Source organism: Tiliqua scincoides, chromosome 15 (genome assembly GCF_035046505.1).
Source record: "Tiliqua scincoides isolate rTilSci1 chromosome 15, rTilSci1.hap2, whole genome shotgun sequence".
In the NCBI taxonomy this organism is placed as follows: domain Eukaryota; kingdom Metazoa; phylum Chordata; class Lepidosauria; order Squamata; family Scincidae; genus Tiliqua; species Tiliqua scincoides.
In genome coordinates, this window is record NC_089835.1 from 3,641,018 (window position 1) to 3,657,000 (window position 15,983).

Consider the following 15,983-nt stretch of genomic DNA (forward strand, 5'->3'; position numbering starts at 1 on the left):
CATTTGATCCGATGTCAGGGTTGCCATCTTCGAAGAGGCATTCCCTCCTTTGAAGAGGCACCCCCTCTCTCCCACCTGGGATGGGGTGCCCAAATAAGCCCCTTTGAAAAACAAATTTTGTTTTGAAACGTTAACGAGCTTCATTTTCAATTAAGTCTCCTCCAAAATCTTGAGGAAGAGGCCCATTCTCATGTGACCACTTCAGATACATGTCTTGAAAAGTCAGGCTGCTTTTTGCAGATATTTTATGCAGCATTTTTATACACGCACACACACACACACACACACACACACAGAGTCACCCTGTATATATACAGGTCACCCTGTACACTCACACTGGCACCCTGTATACACACACACACGCACACACTCGCACACACACACACACACACAGAGTCACCCTGTATATATACAGGTCACCCTGCACACACACACACACACACACACACACACACACACACTGGCACCCTGTACACACACACACACACACACACACACACACACACACACACACACACACACACACACACACAGAGTCACCCTGTATATATACAGGTCACCCTGTACACATTGTATACAGGGTGTATACAGGGTGACCCAAAAGTAGGTGGACAGTAAATATTTATTCCACCTACTGTCCACCTACTTTTGGGTCACCCTGTGTGTGTGTGTGTGTGTGTGACGGACACACCAAGGATTAAGCCACTGTCACTCTTAATGGTCTTCTTCTCCAATCTCCCTGGGGGAGGAATGTTGTACCATCTGTTCCAGCTATACTGATCAGGGACCAAGGGTGGAGGGGTGTCAGCAAAGCCCCCCCGCCCCGACCACCTGTGGTGCCAGCGTTTTAGCCATGTCCCTTGTTTTTAAGTTTCGGCACAGCGAGGGCATGAGGACTAGAGCCTTGCTAGTCCCCAAAAGTGAATTCCAATCTCAGAATTGGGAGATACTTTCGGGATTAGAAGCTGCCTGTCTTGGGTGAGCTGCACGTGCCTTCTGGTCCTCGCGGAAGGCATACGCTTTGCGCAAAGTGCCATCTGGCCGCCGGCGCCGGTGTCCTCAGCTGTCACTCAGGTGGATCAAGGAACGCTCGTCATCGCCCAGAGCTCTTACGTCGCTGCCGATTCCTGGTTTAAAAAGCTCGCGCTGGGGATGAGCGCTATTCCGACTTCTGAGACGAGCAGGGAAACAGACTAAGTCATACATGCCGAGAAAGACCGAAGACTCGGAGGTGCCCAGGTGAGTTAGCCGCCAGGAGCCGTTTGGCCAAGAATCTACAGGTCCTGAGGAATGGTGCTTGGGTTTATTTCTGCCTCCCTTGCAGAGGAGTGTTGTTTCTTGGCCTACATTTTGGGGCAAATACACTCTGGGATGTGAGCACGGAGGGCTAGCCTGTGGGACTCATTGCTACTTGACACAGAGGTGGCCACTAACAGAAAGAAAATTACACAATTGTCTCTCTCCTGACCCTACTGCTCTTTTCCACATGGAGTTTCTTGGTCAAGGTTCCCAGGACCCTCCATGTGTTTTAAATGAAAATGTTATACTGAATATCCCCATCAAGGAATTCCAGGGAATTCTGTGCTGAATCTACATATCAGGGTTGACTAATTTTTTGAGCTTAAGGAGAGCTGAAGCTTTAGCACTCAGTGGTCCATGGGGAGGCGGGGGGGGGGGGAGTTGTTTTGCAAGGCAACCAGTAGCTCTGGGGCTGTGTTTCTAGGATCTAGGGCTTGGCTGCTGCTATGGGGAGAATGTCACTGCCCCACTCCATCACAGAGTCTATCCTGTTTCCAAGGATAGTTGGGTGTCCATGGCACAAAGTCAAAACACTCCAATGTCACCCGGTGTGGCCTTCACCCCTCTAGCAATGCCACTGACCATCAAGAACACCTTCCTGACGTCCAGCTGGAGCACTCTGGTACACTGCCCGGACATGGAAGCTCGGTTTGGCTCCCCAGGTCCGTAGCTATCATGGACGTGTCCGTCAAAGCTAGGGGTTGCTACCACATCCTGTGGCTGTGAATTCCTGATGTGAACCAAGTTCTTCTGGGGTTCTTACCCGTTTCCTTGCGCTAGTTTTGATGTGTGTTTTTGTGTAGCGTTGACTGTCGTGTCCTTTGGTGCCCTCCAGCCCTCATCCATATGGAGTCGACGGCGAAATCAATCTTTGGAGCCCCAGCCAGGCAATTGCTGTGTTGTATTTCGGCCGACTTCCCCAAGGAGAAGGAGATCAGCATTCCCAGATGCCCCAATCAGGGCAGAGGACAGCAGCCGTCTCAGAAACAGACGTAAGTCTCCCCTCTGGTTCTTTCTTGGCAGAAAAATAGGATCTCAGAGAGAAGCCTGTGATCTTTTCACACATTACGTGGCTGCAAACCCGGATTTGGGACAGAGCGGGCACCATTCATCCTAGCTCCTAGCTGAGCAAACCAGCGTGAGATTTTTCCAAGCACATAGTTGTTTCATTCACACATTACATTTTAAGGGGTGCAATTCAAACAATTTATTTTGTTTTATTTTTAAAAATAAAACAAATAGATCTTCAGAGTGCACCCACAAAATGAAATGTGTGAATTAGCCCCTAAGATCATGCAATTGTCCAATTCATCTACCGATATAATAATAATAATAATAATAATAATAATAATAATAATAATAATAATAATAATAATAATACAGGTATTTCTATACTGCCTTTCTTGGTCCTCAGATTTCTCCTCAGACTTTATTCAAGGCGGTTTACATAGGCAGGCAAATTTAAATGCCCATAGGGATTTTTACAGTTTGAACGAAGGTTTCTTTCTTTCAAGAAACCACAACATTCAGATGTTTCTTTCATTGATCTGGTCGCACATTCTGGCCTCCATCCTCCCACGCTCAGAGCAGATGGAATAGCTCGGCTCAGCTTGTCAGCTGCTTCAAGGTCACACGGTGCCGGTGGCCTCAAACTGACAACCTTCGGATATTATCTTCAGGCAAATGGAGGCTCAACCCTCTAGACCAGACCTCCTGCATTCATATATATATATATATATATGAATATATATGAATCCACAGGTAAATGTGGATAGGATTGCAGCCAGGTTGCACAAGTTTCAACAGGTTACCTGTTTTGGTATGTCACACCACAATGCAAATTAAAGAGCCTTCTGGCCTGCCTTCTCTGAGCATATGGACTAGAAACTTGCATTGGTAAAAGAAAAAATGCTGAGATTTCTTGGATTGTGGAATGCTTTTTGAACCACTTTTTGCTGGTAAATAAATATTCATCAGCATCATCAGCATCAGTTTTGTGCTTGCACAGAATTGTGGGCTTGTGAATAGGAGACAGCTAAAACAACTGTAACCATGGCTTGCCCAGCATTTGGATGAAAACTTCCCAAGGAAACCTTGCCTCTACCCTGCTCTTTCCCTGCAGATTGCTGGTGCAAGCTACAATCCTATCCGCACTTTCCCAGGAGTAAGCCCCATTGGCTATAATGGGACTTACTTCTGGGTAGACACGCGTAGGATTGAGCTTGCAATTTGGCCAGCATCTGGAACTCGGGAGGTGGCCTTAAGGAGGAGGCCCCCTCCCTCTAAGCCTCAGTCTTCCCTGTCTGCATTATGGGGATAAAAGTACTCCCTTAGCTTGCAGGGTGGTACTTAGGGTAGCACCAAGGTAACACGTGTGTTTTCCGGACTCAGAAAGCACCACACACATGCTAACTGCTGTTTTGTTCATCATTTGGTTAGGAGCAAACGGGACTTGGCGTTTGTACGGCAGAAGGCCGAGCGTGCTGCCATGAGAGCCCATCTTCGGGAGAAATATCAGCTGCCCAAGGTAAGAGTAGAGGTTAGACGAGAGTTTCCTGTTGGCAGGGAGTTTGCAGCGGTGGCACCAGGTTATGGAATTCCTCTCCCTGAGCAAGTTGACCCTCTGCCATCTCTGATAAGGAAAGTGGCTGAGGATCTGGGCAGTGAATGGAGATTTCCCCCGTTTCAAAATCTTGCCTCTGCCATGAACTCAGTAGGTGGCCTTAGGCAAGTTGCTTTCCTATGAGCCTCAGTCTTCCCCATCTGTAACCTGGGGATAACAACACGTGCTTGTTGAAAGGATTAGGTGCAGAGCATCCTCTTTGCAGTGCAGAAGGTCCCAGGTTTGATCGCTGGCAGCCTCTCCAAGTAGGAATGGGGTAGAGCCTTCCCTGTTACCCTGGATCAGGGGTGTCCAAACTTTTTGGCAGGAGGGCCACATCATCTCTCTGACACTGTGTTGGGGGCCAAATTAATTTACATTTCAAATGTGAATAAATTTACATAAATGAATATATTAGAGATGGAACTTGTATGAATGAATGGAGGTCTTGCAAATAACTCAAGGCCTATAAAAGTCCTTGCACAAAGCAAGGCTAGCCTTTCCTTCACTGCCACTGCTGCATCACAGATGTGAAACAGCAAGCCGTGGAGGGAACACTTGTCCCACAGCTCATGCAAGAGGTCAAACAGTCATCTTCACGCTGAGAGCAGTTGCATCAGGCCAGCATGGGCTCCAGCAAGTCTTCGGAGGGCCAGATGCTCATTGGAGACTGGGGGCTCCCCGCGGGCCGGATTGTGAGTCCCTGAGGGCCGCAAGTGGCCCCAGGGCCGGGGTTTGGGCACCCCTGCCCTGCATAGATGCTGCGTGTCAGTGCTGATGATACTGAGTAAGTATCAAATGGCTGACTCAGGGGCAAGGCCCAATCCAATCCAGTTTTCCAGTGCTGGTGCAGCTGTGCCCGTGGGGCACGTGTTGCATCTTGCAGTTGGGAGGGGAGGCAGTCACAGAGGCCTTCTCAAGGTGTGGGGACATTTGAACCCTTACTTCGGGGCCGCATTGCAGCTGCACTGGTGCTGGAAAGTTGGAAAGGATTGGGCCCTCAGTAAGGAAGTAGCAGTGTATGTTTCTGTCTTGTGTTGTGGCACTGCCAGAATCAGAAGGCTCATGAAATTCATCTCATTCCCCCTCCCCTTCTTTCTCTCCAAGAACCGGATAGATAAGAAGCAGTTAGAAGCGACTGGAGGGGAAATCAAGCTCCCCCAAGACCTCCTGGCCATCATGAAGTCCACGGGCCCCTCTGCACCCGGATCCATCTTCACAAACTTGGGCAACCTGGATTTCAGCTCCTTGCGGATGACGGCGGGGAACGCAGTGCAGGCTCTTCAGCGCCCAGTGCAGTGCCCGGTCATGTGACCCGATCCAAACTTTTCTCTGGCGTCCATTGATATGAGGTGCATGACTGCGGGCTCTTGACGTCTTTGAGATCCCTGTAGGTTTGGGGACGGGGGGACTGAGTGATTGCAGAACTCCTCTCTAGACCGTCTCCGTTCTGCAAACCCTGCATCCATAGGGGAAAGGAGAGGACTATGCTGAGATCAGAAGAGCAGCTGGCCTGGTCATCGAGGGTGCTGCACCACCTTGGGACCTGTGTCATGGGTGCCATGTGCCATTTCTTGATGTTCTAGGACAGTCTCCAAGAGCCCCCATTGCCCATGTTTGCTCCTTCGGGAGTCTCCCAGAAGCGACCAGATGCTCAAAGGTCTGCTGGTGGCATAGCTCCAGAGCACATTTGGGTGTGCTTGTGTGTGTGATTGAGAGTGTGTGTGTGTGTGTGTGTGTGTGAGAGAGAGAGAGAGAGAGAGAGAGAGAGTGCACTCGCCAGTTTCAGCCCCCAGCATTTCCATTTGCAAGAGCTCAGCTCAGGACTCTGCAGAGCTGATTCCAAAAAGGCGAGCAGCTCTGGGCTAGGTTGACGTCCCGTCAGCTCCCTGTGACCCAAATTTCTGTCCTCTTTGGGGTGCTACTGTCATGGAGGGGAGGGTGCGTTGTAGTCTATAAGAATGGTGTGGTCTCTATCTCAATAAAACAGCCTAGCTGGCTCGACCCCTGTTGCCATCTTTCACTAACACTGTATAATTGGTCTGTGTATGTGGAACTCACTGCTACAAGATGTGACAACGGCCACTAATTTAGACAAAATTTTTGGTGAAGGTTTCGACAGATTCAAGGAGGTGAATATTCATGTGTCTTTGGGTGTTGCGTGTCCCAGTTCGGTGCTATGCAATGAATTGGGGATGAGACGATTGGTTCTAACGGTTGAATGAAACATCCATGATTAGAGGTGGTTTTCCACAGTATAGCGGTTGCTGGGCAGGGAGGCCATAGGCTGCAGCCGGGATCTGACTCCCTGCATAAGCACCCATGTGTTTTCTTGCTCACATGTGCCGATACACAGACACACAACCTCTCCGCAGGAAGGGATCATCTAACTCCAAGCCCCGCTGGGCCTCTCATTCAGAGATCCCTCGGCTATCAGGAGATTATCTCATTACCTCCTACTGATGAGATTGGCCATCCTGGATTATTAACAGGCAACCTGCCAAATTCCATAGCAAGGGATAGTCAACCAGCAGCTTTGGCCATATAACTTAAAACAATTAAGCCTTGCTTGTCAGCCTCTCCATCTTTAAACAGGCCAATTGTCACTTGCTCTCCTCCACCCTCATTAACTTGTATACAATCCCTAATTTGTTCCTGTGGGATGCCTTGGCCCTAAGAGTCCCTTCCTGCTGCCTTTTTATCCGTGCGGCTGCTGCTCTTTCTGGAAGGATCTCAGACACTGGGAACAAAAACAATGGAGACAGCCTCGTCCTCTTTGTCAAAAGCTCCTGGATTGAGTTTAGAAAAGACTTGGCTCTAGGACAATGTGCCACATTGGTGTGCCGTGAATGGTCCCCAGGTGTGATGCGAGAATTTGGGAGAGGGTCATTTATTAGTAGGGCCACTGGGAGATGTGAGCCCCCCATTGGCAGCACATGTGCCTTGTTACCCTGCACATGCCCAATCTCATCTGATCTTGGAAGCTAAGCAGGGTCAGGCCTGGTTAGTACTTGGATGGGAGACCGCCCGGGAATACCGGGTGCTGTAGGCTTATACCATGATCTCAGAAGCTAAGCAGGGTCAGGCCTGGTTAGTACTTGGATGGGAGACCGCCTGGGAATACCGGGTGCTGTAGGCTTCTACCATGATCCGGGAAGCTAAGCAGGGTCAGGCCTGGTTAGTACTTGGATGGGAGACCGCCTGGGAATACCGGGTGCTGTAGGCTTATACCATGATCTCGGAAGCTAAGCAGGGTCAGGCCTGGTTAGTACTTGGATGGGAGACTGCCTGGGAATACCGGGTGCTGTAGGCTTATACCATGATCTCGGAAGCTAAGCAGGGTCAGGCCTGGTTAGTACATGGATGGGAGACTGCCTGGGAATACCGGGTGCTGTAGGCTTATACCATGATCTCAGACGCTAAGCAGGGTCAGGCCTGGTTAGTGCTTGGATGGGAGACCGCCTGGGAATACCGGGTGCTGTAGGCTTATACCATAGTCTTTCAAGACTGAAGGTTGCCAACCAAATACAATTTTCCAAAAACTGATGGTGTGCCTTGATCATTCTAGTGCTTTGCCAGTGTGCCTTGAGATGACAAGGGTTGAAAATCACTGCTCTAACTGGACTCTTGTGTTACCAAGCATGAGAGCTTGAACCTCCATGTTTCAAGGCAGTCAGCCTTGGAGTAGTTTCAGATGCTGGGGTGGAGGGAGGCCAGAGGGGAGAGTTTTTCATGCGCTGCTTGTGACCTTTCCAGATGGTCTGGGTTCAGGAGGAAGACAGTTCTTTTTATTCTTATTAACATTGATGGAAAACCTCTATGTTCAAAATTAATTAATTTTAACATTGAAAAAATGTGATTAAAAGTTTTTTAATTTTTAATTGAAACTAAATAACTGAAGTGAAATTTTAAAAGAAAACATTTTTTAAAAAAATGATTAAAATCAAATTAAAAATTAAAACTGCATATTAAAATTTAATTTTTAATTAACATTAAAACATTTTTTAAAAATAAAAAATTGATTAAGAATTTTAATTTTAATTAAAATTAAAACATTTTTAAAATTAATTTTAAATTAATTTTAAAATTTAAAAAAAATGATGAAAGGTTTTAATTTTTAATTTTAATTTTAAAAATTAAATTGAAAAAAAAACAGCAACTGCTGTCCACATTTCAATGATGACCACTGGGCAGTACTGCCCCTGAATCAGCTCTCCCACAGATGGCCTGGATGGACTACAGTCCCCACCATGCACAGCGCTCTAAGACCGTTCCCCAGTGGAACTACGACTACCGTCGCCCTGCGCGCGGGACCCTCCCTCTGACGTCACCCCACGCCTGGCTCAAAGTCACGTGCGAGGGGAACCCCCTCCCTTTCTGGCTGGTGACGCGTGGGCTGCGGTAGCCAATCAGCGACGGATTCTCCCAGGCAGGCTCAGGTGGCGGACGCAGTAGAAGCCATCGCGGGGGACGGGCAGGCATGGCCAGGAGCAGCGAGGGGAACCCCTTCGAGGGGGACCTGGGGAACCCCTTCCAGGTGCGTGGGGGGGGGGCTGCTGCTTCCACCCCCCGCTTTCCTCCAGGGGTAACTTTTGCAGTGCGGGGTAGACCCCAGCCCTACCCCAGACTTGCCCCGGGGCAACAGGGAAGGGGAAGCAGCTCCCTGGCGGGCGGCTGGCTTCATGCCTGGGCCTTACCTTCACCCCACTCCTTCCATGGTAGGGGGTGTATCTGCCCCCCATCCTTCCTAAGCCAGTGGTATGGGGACCACCAGTGGTGCTGTCTGGTGGTACCCACGGAGAATTCAGACACCCCACCCTGGCACCTGGGAGCAAGACCCAGGGCACATGGCAGGGTCAAGGGGTACCCGGGCCCAGGGTCAAAAAGGGGGCCCAGGAGCTAAAGGGAGGGTCCAGAGAAATCCCCTGGGGTCTTACCTTTTCTGATCTTACCACAAACCAAAGAGCTTGTGGTCCCAGGAGAGGGGGGTGCAGGGAGTACCTGGGGTCAGAAAGGGGGTCCAGGAGCCAAAGGAGGGGGTCCAGAAAAATCCCCTGGGATCTTACCTTTTCAGATCCCACCAGGGCCCTGGAGAGGGGGTTGCAGGAGCTGCATTGTACCTGGACACGGGGTCAAAAGGGGGGCCCAGTAGCCGGGGGGGGGGGGAGAGATGTCCTGTCATCTCACCTTTTCTGATCTCACCAGGGTCCACGGGAGGGGGGTACAGAGTACATCATACCTGGACATGGTGTCAAAAAGGGGGCCCGGGAACCAAAGGAGGGGGCCCAGAGAAATTCCCTGGGATCTTGAGTTTTCTGGTCTTGCCCAGACTCACCGCCCACGTGGTATGCTGGGGGATGCTACCACGGGCACGCAGCTGCCGCAAGCCACAAGTGCAGAGCCTGGGAAGGTGTACATGACCCTCTTTAACACACCTGGGAGGAAACTGGCCTTCTCCAGTGGCTCTTTGGCTTGTGGATCCGCTGACCGTGAAGGAGCAGATGGGAGGTCAGGGACACAACTGTGGGGCTACGGCTGCTGCAGAAGTACCTTTGGGTCCTCCTTGGGTCCTCACAACAACCCTGTGAGGTAGGGGAGGCGGAGATTGACTGGTCGCCCAGGAAGCTTCATGACTGGGGCTTTGAACTTGCATCTTCTGGGTCTGCTTCCGACTCCTGAACTGTTCCACCATGCTATGAAATTGGTAGACACAAGCGGGAGGGCATGCAAATTCGGTTCACGGCAGCTACAGAGCCCTAGAATAACCGGGGCCTTGCCTTACTTGCCATTGATAGCCCTACTTTTGTATTAATTACCCCACAAACAACCAATTTTTTAAATCTCAACTTCCCCAAGCCTTGTTGGATTCTGAATTATGAAGTTCCAGTTAGCTTAGGTGGCCCTACTCTTAGTGTTATGTTGATACACCCTGGCTCCAATCAGTTGAGATGTGGCTGTGTTTGGTTGTTGAAGAGTATCTTCGAGGGTATTTCTAGATGTTCTCCCTAAGCCGTCTCCATCTGACAGGCCTTAAGAACATAAGAACAGCCCCACTGGATCAGGCCACAGGCCCATCTAGTCCAGCTTCCTGTATCTCCCAGCGGCCCACCAAATGCCCCAGGGAGCACACCAGATAACAAGAGACCTGCAAGGCTTCCTGGGAATTGTAGTTAAGAGCATAAGAACAGCCCCACTGGATCAGGCCACAGGCCCATCTAGTCCAGCTTCCTGTATCTCACAGTGGCCCACCAAATGCCCCAGGGAGCACACCAGATAACAAGAGACCTGCAAGGCTTCCTGGGAATTGTAGTTAAGAACATCAGAACAGCCCCACTGGATCAGGCCATAGACCCATCTAGTCCAGCTTCCTGTATCTCACAGCGGCCCACCAAATAAGAATATAAGAACAGCCCTACTGGATCAGGCCATAGGCCCATCTAGTCCAGCTTCCTGTATCTCACTGGCTCACCAAATGCCCCAGGGAGCACCCCACATAATAAGAGACCTGCATCCTGGTGCCCTCCCTTGCATCTGACATAGCCCAGGCTTCTTGCTGTCCCCTGTCTTGCTGACAGCCTTCTTGCTGTCCCCTCCACCGATCTCTTTGGGCTCCCCAAGTGGCTTTTTTGAGATGACATCAGTTGCCCAACCAGTGGAGAAATCCAGTGGCAATGAGTAGCTCATTGTAAATAACTCCCTGTGTAAATAGCTCCCTGTGTAAATGTGTAGCTCCCTGTGTTAAAGTTTGTTTTGATGGTAGCTCCTGAGAAGAGAGAGGCAGGGGCTTCAAACCCATGTTTGGAAGGCCTGCTTTGGAGGCATGCAGACTTCTCCCATCCCACCTCTGTGTATGGTGCAGGGTGTACCCTCTGCGCATGCTTAGAGACACTCTTTTTCCCCCCTCAACCAACTCTTGCGTTCCAGGACTGAACCCTGCCTTTCCAAACTGGTTCTGAATTTCAGGTGGTGTTATTGTTCAGTCATTAAGTCATGCCCAACTCTTCGTGACCCCATGGACCACAGCACGCCAGGCCCCCCTGTCTACTACTAACTTCTGGAGGTGGTGGGGGATGACTAAATAGTTTGGCCACCACTTGTATGCTTGTGGTTTCCCCTAAAACCTCTGGTTTGTGCGACAGAGGACGTTGGATTGGGTCTGATCCAGCCGGCTTCTTTGGATATCATGTGTGCCCTCCGGTGTTGTGTGCCGGATCGGGGCAACAAGTGCAGAGGGTGTAGCAAGGTGGAGAAAGTAAGGGGCTCTTTCCTGCCAGATTGGTGCTCTACTTAGAGACGTACAGATGGGTTTTTTGGACAAAGGAAGAGACAACCTGCTGGACTCGGATCTGTTTGTCACCATGATGGCAAAATGGAGCCTCCATGTTTCAAGGCAGTATACCTTGGAGTAGCAGATGTTGAGGAGAGGCGACTGGGAGGGCTTTTGCCTTCAATATCCTGCTTGTGGACTTCTTGGAAGTGATTTTTGCTTCCTATTAAAGGCAAGAAGCTCCATACTTAACCCATGTCTGCCCACCGCACAGGTGCACACATTTGATTCCCTGTTGTGCACATTCAACATGGGGCAGAAATGGCTTAACAAGGGGTGCTTTGTAAGAACAGACAACTAAGAAGCGGCACAGTTTTTGTAAAGGCTTTGTAAAGAAGGAGGAGGAGCCAGAGGTGATGTTTGGCTTGCTTCCGTGTTGCTAGAACGGGGTCTGCTGGATAGCAGGTTCAGGAATAAAGGGGTGGGGGAAAGCATGTTTATTGCACGTTGTAAGATTAACTTGTGGAACTGACTGCCACAAGATGTGGCGTTGGATGTAGCCTATTTTTATGTGGATGTGGCCTATTTTTAAAAAGGGAAAGAGGGGGGACCCGGGAAACTATAGACCGGTCAGCCTAACATCCATACCGGGTAAGATGGTGGAATGCCTCATCAAAGATAGGATCTCAAAACACATAGACGAACAGGCCTTGCTGAGGGAGAGTCAGCATGGCTTCTGTAAGGGTAAGTCTTGCCTCATGAACCTTATAGAATTCTTTGAAAAGGTCAACAGGCATGTGGATGCGGGAGAACCCGCGGACATTATATATCTGGACTTTCAGAAGGCGTTTGACACGGTCCCTCACCAAAGACTACTGAAAAAACTCCACAGTCAGGGAATTAGAGGACAGGTCCTCTCGTGGATTGAGAACTGGTTGGAGGCCAGGAAGCAGAGAGTGGGTGTCAATGGGCAATTTTCACAATGGAGAGAGGTGAAAAGCGGTGTGCCCCAAGGATCTGTCCTGGGACCGGTGCTTTTCAACCTCTTCATAAATGACCTGGAGACAGGGTTGAGCAGTGAAGTGGCTAAGTTTGCAGACGACACCAAACTTTTCAGAGTGGTGAAGACCAGAAGTGATTGTGAGGAGCTCCAGAAGGATCTCTCCAGACTGGTAGAATGGGCAGCAAAATGGCAGATGCGCTTCAATGTCAGTAAGTGTAAAGTCATGCACATTGGGGCAAAAAATCAAAACTTTAGATATAGGCTGATGGGTTCTGAGCTGTCTGTGACAGATCAGAAGAGAGATCTTGGGGTGGTGGTGGACAGGTCGATGAAAGTGTCGACCCAATGTGCGGCGGCAGTGAAGAAGGCCAATTCTATGCTTGGGATCATTAGGAAGGGTATTGAGAACAAAACGGCTAATATTAGAATGCCGTTGTACAAATCGATGGTAAGGCCACACCTGGAGTATTGTGTCCAGTTCTGGTCGCCGCATCTCAAAAAAGACATAGTGGAAATGGAAAAGATGCAAAAGAGAGCGACTAAGATAATTACTGGGCTGGGGCACCTTCCTTATGACGAAAGGCTACGGTGTTTGGGCCTCTTCAGCCTAGAAAAGAGACGCCTGAGGGGGGACATGATTGAGACATACAAAATTATGCAGGGGATGGACAGAGTGGATAGGGAGATGCTCTTTACACTCTCACATAATACCAGAACCAGGGGACATCCACTAAAATTGAGTGTTGGGCGGGTTAGGACAGACAAAAGAAAATATTTCTTTACTCAGCGTGTGGTCGGTCTGTGGAACTCCTTGCCACAGGATGTGGTGCTGGCGTCTAGCCTAGACGCCTTGAAAAGGGGATTGGACAAGTTTCTGGAGGAAAAATCCATTATGGGGTACAAGCCATGATGTGTATGCGCAACCTCCTGATTTTAGAAATGGTTTATGTCAGAAGGCCAGATGCAAGGGAGGGCATCAGGATGAGGTCTCTTGTTATCTGGTGTGCTCCCTGGGGCATTTGGTGAGCCGCTGTGAGATATAGGAAGCCTAGATGGGCCTAGATGGGCTAGATCCAGTGGGGCTGTTCTTATGTTCTTATGATGCTGGCTTTTAAAGGGGCTTTGGAAAAAATATTCCCAAAGGGGTGTTAGCTATGACAGCTACACAAACTTCTCCAGTGGCAAGTCTGCACTGAATGTTGACATTGTCCCATTGCCAGGGACAAACAGGCGAGCTCAGGTCCTCCCTGATAAGGGGCTGGACTGGATGACCTTGAATGCCCCTTCTGGCCCTTTGTTTCCCAAAGATACCTGGCAAGCCCCTGCGGGGAGCTGGGCTAATTGAGCACAGCAGGGCCTGCATTAATGCGTAACTGCACACGAGTGTGTTTAAAGGAAGCCACTGTTGTGAGGAGGGCTTCAAAGGAAGCCTTCGCTTTCGTTTTTATTTGTGATCGTGGGTAGCGCATGAACGTTGCTTAATCACATCTGTCGAGCTTCCTGTGTTCTCCCGCAAAGGGGGGAGCTTGTGTGGGAGCGCATGAACTCTCTGCCCCTGCAACTGAGCATGGCTTCCTCTTCTTTCCAGGACCCTGCTGTTGTCCAGCACAGGCCGAGCTCGGATTACGCCACCCTGGATGTCTACAATCCGTTTGAAAACCAGGGGGTAAGAGCGCTGCTCGGTGGAGGGTTTTGGAAGCGGCTTGTGTGTTGTGCAAAACGTCTTTTGTTTCTATGGGGTTTGTGCTGGCAATTGACTTCGGCCACCATGAGGACTAGGAACTTGGGTTGGGTTTTTGCATCAGCGGGAGCTGCTTGCCTCCAAATCAAGCAGCCGGCATCTGATTGCGTGTGGCTGTTTCCGAGGAAAGTTGCTTTTGATGTGGGGTTTCTCCTCTATGGGGCTCTTGTTCCTCGGGGGATGTTGCTCTGACTGTCCTGTGAGCGGCTGGCTTTAGAGGCTTTTCACTTGTCTCTCTGCAGAAGCCTCCCCCGCCGTACGAGCCTCGTCCTGTGGCTCCGACACCCCCCCCACCACCTCCAGATCCTGTTTTGCAGCCTCCCAAGAAGCCCAGCCCCACGGAGACGAGGAATTATGGCTCTTACGGAACTCAGGTGCGCTGCTATGAGGGTCCAGCTCCCCCATTTTCTGCTGTTTGTGCCCACCTTCTTCCAAGCCTGTCTTGAGGGCTAGAAACTTGATTTGAAACAAAACCACCAGATATTTTCAGAACGTTGCCACCCCCCCATTCCTGTGTTTAGATGATGGCTGCTTCAACTGCCCTTGCTTAGTCAGACCCCAGACTCTTTGGTGTGTCGTTTTTAGGGGCAGTGGTCCTCTTCGTAGCCACAGTTTAAAGCTCTTTGACGAAGCGTTTTGGGGTTCCCTTGCGGGCTGTGAACAAGGGTCAGTTTCTAAGCTGGGCTGCTTTGCGGTTAAGTGTAACGGCCCACCGCTGTGTTGAAGCGCGTGGTTCGGTTGTAGTGTGGACGGCCAGTAGGAGGTGCTGTTGTGTTGCCTCGTAGCAAAGAACGCTGTGATCGAGAGACCAACGGAGGGTGGGAGTTCTCACTTGGAAAGGAGGTGGGATATGGTGGTGGGATACTGTACCCCCCCGCCATCTTTCTCGTCTTGCTTTCCTACTAGGAGTCGACTGCGGCCGCCACTGCTGAGCTGCTGAAACGCCAAGAAGAGCTAAATCGCAAAGCCGAGGAGTTGGATCGGAGGGAGCGAGAACTTCAGAACGCCTCGCTCGGCAGCGGAGGAGGTATGGCCCCCTCGGCAGTGAGAAGCCCCTGCCTCTTCTCGAGCGCCTGTGCTTAGCTTCCCCACCCTTCCTCCAAGGAGCTCAAGGTCATGTACGGGGTTCCTCCCCTCCTTTTGTCCTCACAACGACCCTGCAAGGCTGAGAGTGTGACTGGCCCTAGTTCCTCCCCTCCTTGTATCCTCACAACAACCCTGCAAGGTAGATGAGGCTCAGAGAGAGAGTGACTGGCCCTAGTTCCTCCCCTGCTTTTGTCCTCACAACAACCCTGCAAGGCTGAGAGTGTGACTGGCCCTAGTTCCTCCCCTCCTTGTATCCTCACAACAACCCTGCAAGGTAGATGAGGCTCAGAGAGAGAGTGACTGGCCCTAGTTCCTCCCCTGCTTTTGTCCTCACAACAACCCTGCAAGGTAGGTGAGGCTGAGAGAGAGAGAGAGAGAGAGTGACTGGCCATAGTTCCTCCCCTCCTTGTTCTCACAACAACCCTGCAAGGTACTGAGGCTGAGATTGAGAGAGTGACTGGCCCTAGTTCCTCCCCTTCTTTTGTCCTCACAACAACCCTGCAAGGTAGGTGAGGCAGAGAGAGAGAGAGAGTGACTGGCCCTAGTTCCTCCCCTCCTTTTCTCTTCACAACAACCCTGCAAGGCTGAGAGTGTGACTGGCCCTAGTTCCTCCCCTCCTTGCTGTCCTCACAACAACCCTGCAAGGTACTGAGGCTGAGATTGAGAGAGTGACTGGCCCTAGTTCCTCCCCTTCTTTTGTCCTCACAACAACCCTGCAAGGTAGGTGAGGCTGAGAGAGAGAGTGACTGGCCCTAGTTCCTCCCCTCCTTTTCTCTTCACAACAACCCTGCAAGGCTGAGAGTGTGACTGGCCCTAGTTCCTCCCCTCCTTGTTGTCCTCACAACAACCCTGCAAGGTACTGAGGCTGAGAGAGAGAGTGACTGGCCCTATTTCCTCCCCTCCCTCTCTCACCACGACCCTTGTCCTCACGACAGTCTCGATGTAGTGAGGCTGAGAGAGAGGGAGAGAGAGAGTGACTGGCCTT

At 50.5% G+C, this 15,983-nt stretch overlaps 2 protein-coding genes and 1 pseudogene across 3 annotated transcripts in view; all 3 read left to right on the forward strand.

Annotated features, from left to right (window-relative positions):
- LOC136635054 (dual specificity protein kinase CLK2) overlaps window positions 1-15,983 on the forward strand; it is a 53,835-nt gene that overhangs the window by 29,883 nt on the left and 7,969 nt on the right. The window contains exons 1-4 of one of the 2 annotated variants that reach the window (XM_066610143.1): window positions 8,340-8,438; window positions 13,760-13,837; window positions 14,155-14,286; window positions 14,819-14,939. In XM_066610143.1, coding sequence (XP_066466240.1) covers window positions 8,382-8,438; window positions 13,760-13,837; window positions 14,155-14,286; window positions 14,819-14,939 — 388 coding nt within the window. In that variant the 5' untranslated portion in view covers window positions 8,340-8,381. Of the gene's footprint in view, window positions 1-8,339; window positions 8,439-13,759; window positions 13,838-14,154; window positions 14,287-14,818; window positions 14,940-15,983 lie in introns of those variants that run through there. The other variant, XM_066610146.1, reaches the window with a different exon arrangement.
- On the forward strand, window positions 2,146-5,215 carry LOC136635066 (complexin-4-like). Its single transcript, XM_066610164.1, has 3 exons — window positions 2,146-2,291; window positions 3,739-3,826; window positions 5,009-5,215. The coding sequence occupies exons 1-3, from the start codon at window positions 2,146-2,148 to the stop codon at window positions 5,213-5,215; spliced, it is 441 nt and encodes a 146-aa protein (XP_066466261.1).
- Window positions 6,834-6,953, forward strand: LOC136635349 (5S ribosomal RNA; annotated as a pseudogene).

Excerpts from the sequence above, each read along its gene's own strand:
- LOC136635066 (XM_066610164.1), top strand. The coding sequence starts at position 2,146 with ATGGAGTCGACGGCGAAATCAATCTTTGGAGCCCCAGCCAGGCAATTG. Across the intron at positions 2,292-3,738 it reads CAGCCGTCTCAGAAACAGAC|GAGCAAACGGGACTTGGCGT; the intron begins GTAAGTCTCCCC and ends TCATTTGGTTAG. Across the intron at positions 3,827-5,008 it reads AGAAATATCAGCTGCCCAAG|AACCGGATAGATAAGAAGCA; the intron begins GTAAGAGTAGAG and ends TTTCTCTCCAAG.